Below are 1,745 nucleotides of genomic sequence, written 5' to 3'. Positions count from 1 at the left end.
CCCCCCGAGCCGACCCATGCCACCCGAGGCACGGAGACTCATTGTCAATAAGAACGCGGGGGAGACGCTGCTGCAGCGGGCGGCACGCCTGGGGTACGAGGTAAGGGTCCCTCGACACCCTGCGGGATGATGTTTTATTTATTTTTTTATTATTTCAAAAGTTAAAAGCCTCTTTTCCAGTTTTATAGATGGAAATTTTGCCAAGCAGCAGCTTTTGAGTTTGGTGGTTGAACTTTGCCGGCGTCCCCTTCCCTGCTGCGTTCCCATCCTGGTGCGTGGGGTCTGGGGCGGGTCGCTGTGGAGCGAGTCCCCACCGCTGGTGGGTCGGCTGGCGGGGATGCAGGGTGAGCAGCATCCTGCGCGAACGAGCAAAGGGTAAAGTTTTATTGGTAACCCTCGCTTCCCTTTAATTATAAACCAGCTGCAAACAGAATGAATGTCTTTTTTAAAGTCGTCTTTATGGTGATCTTTAACAAGCTGTACCATTTTTGCTTTTGTTACTTGCGAAGAGCGTGTAGTTTAGGAGGAGGGTTTTATTTTTTGTTCTTTTCTCCGAGGAGGATCTGGTATGAGACGCGGGATGTAGCGCTTGGAGTGTCCTCTTGCATGATCAGATGCGTCGTAGGAGCGCTCTGCGTCCTTTCCGCTCGGAGTCTGGAGCTGCTTGGCGTAGCTGGAACAATGTTGTCTAATGAAACGGCCCCCCTGTTGCTACAAAAATCAGAAACCGATGAATCCCCTAGCTCTGCTGTTTTGAAGCACGCTTTTATTGGGGAAATACAGGCATGTAGATGCGAGCGTCGTCGTCGCTCAACTTCAGGTCTTGCGAAGAGGTGTTTCATTGAAAAGGGCGATTGCTGCCTTGGCGGGGGGGGCGGACGCCTGCGTGGACCTCGGAGCTGGGCTTGAGCCCCACACTGGAAGGTGGCATCAACCCGGGCCCCGGTGGGGCCTGCCCAACCTCAGGGACTTGTTGAAACCTCCAAATGCCCTTTATAGAGCTGGAGGGCTTTGCGTGGAAAGAGGCCTTCTCCATCTCTGGAAGGCAGGATTTGTTGGAAAGATTTTGTGTACCCTAGACAAAGGGTTCTTCTAACCCGGGGCACTTCAGCTCCAGCTAAGAGGAGAAGTGGTTGTTAGAACATTGCTGTGGTAATCGCCGTAATTTAAATGATTTAATTTCCTACGGACTTAAAATTTCCTATGGATCCAAAATCAAAATGTGCTGTAGCATGTGCTCCAAGCTATCGGTGTGTATTTTCTTCCTGCGCGGTGTCTGTCGGGGTGAGTACGCTTGGGCACTTGGCTTTCTGTGCCCGGCGTGCTCGGCTGAGCACAACTCAACGGGAGAAGCTCCGAAACCGAGCGATGGGCTGAGGTCTTGCTCAAGCAGGGGCCGAGGGCTCTCTGTTTGCTTTGCTGGTAGCCGGAGCTCTCGGCAGCACTGGGCATTAGCAGGCTGGTTGCAGAAAGGTGGAGATGCCCAAACTCACCGCGGTGGGGGTCCTGGGGTACCCTTGTGTGCTCACCATGCCTTCCCATCGTCAACTGATTGGGGATTTTGATTTTCTGACTTCCCATCATCAACTCATTGACGATTTTGATTTTCTGACTTGAATTCACCCCAAAGTTCAAGTGAACACCACGTTTCTAATGGGCTTAAATATTCCAATTTAAATATTCCAAGTTTGACTTGATTATTCGACCACTGTTGACAACACAGCAGCGGGTCCTGTTGTTGGCGG

The 1,745-nt window shown here is 51.6% G+C and overlaps 1 protein-coding gene across 1 annotated transcript in view; it reads left to right on the top strand.

Moving 5' to 3' along the window:
- Positions 1 to 1,745, top strand: part of LOC104161654 (BCL-6 corepressor-like) — a gene marked incomplete at its 5' end in the record, with an annotated part of 35,620 nt that overhangs the window by 18,308 nt on the left and 15,567 nt on the right. Inside the window, 1 exon segment of the mRNA XM_009700165.1 lies at positions 10 to 100. Coding sequence (XP_009698467.1) covers positions 10 to 100 — 91 coding nt within the window.

This window comes from Cariama cristata, unplaced genomic scaffold (assembly GCF_000690535.1).
Source record: "Cariama cristata isolate BGI_N322 unplaced genomic scaffold, ASM69053v1 scaffold920, whole genome shotgun sequence".
Classification (NCBI taxonomy): domain Eukaryota; kingdom Metazoa; phylum Chordata; class Aves; order Cariamiformes; family Cariamidae; genus Cariama; species Cariama cristata.
This window is presented reverse-complemented; position numbering and strand designations above follow the sequence as displayed.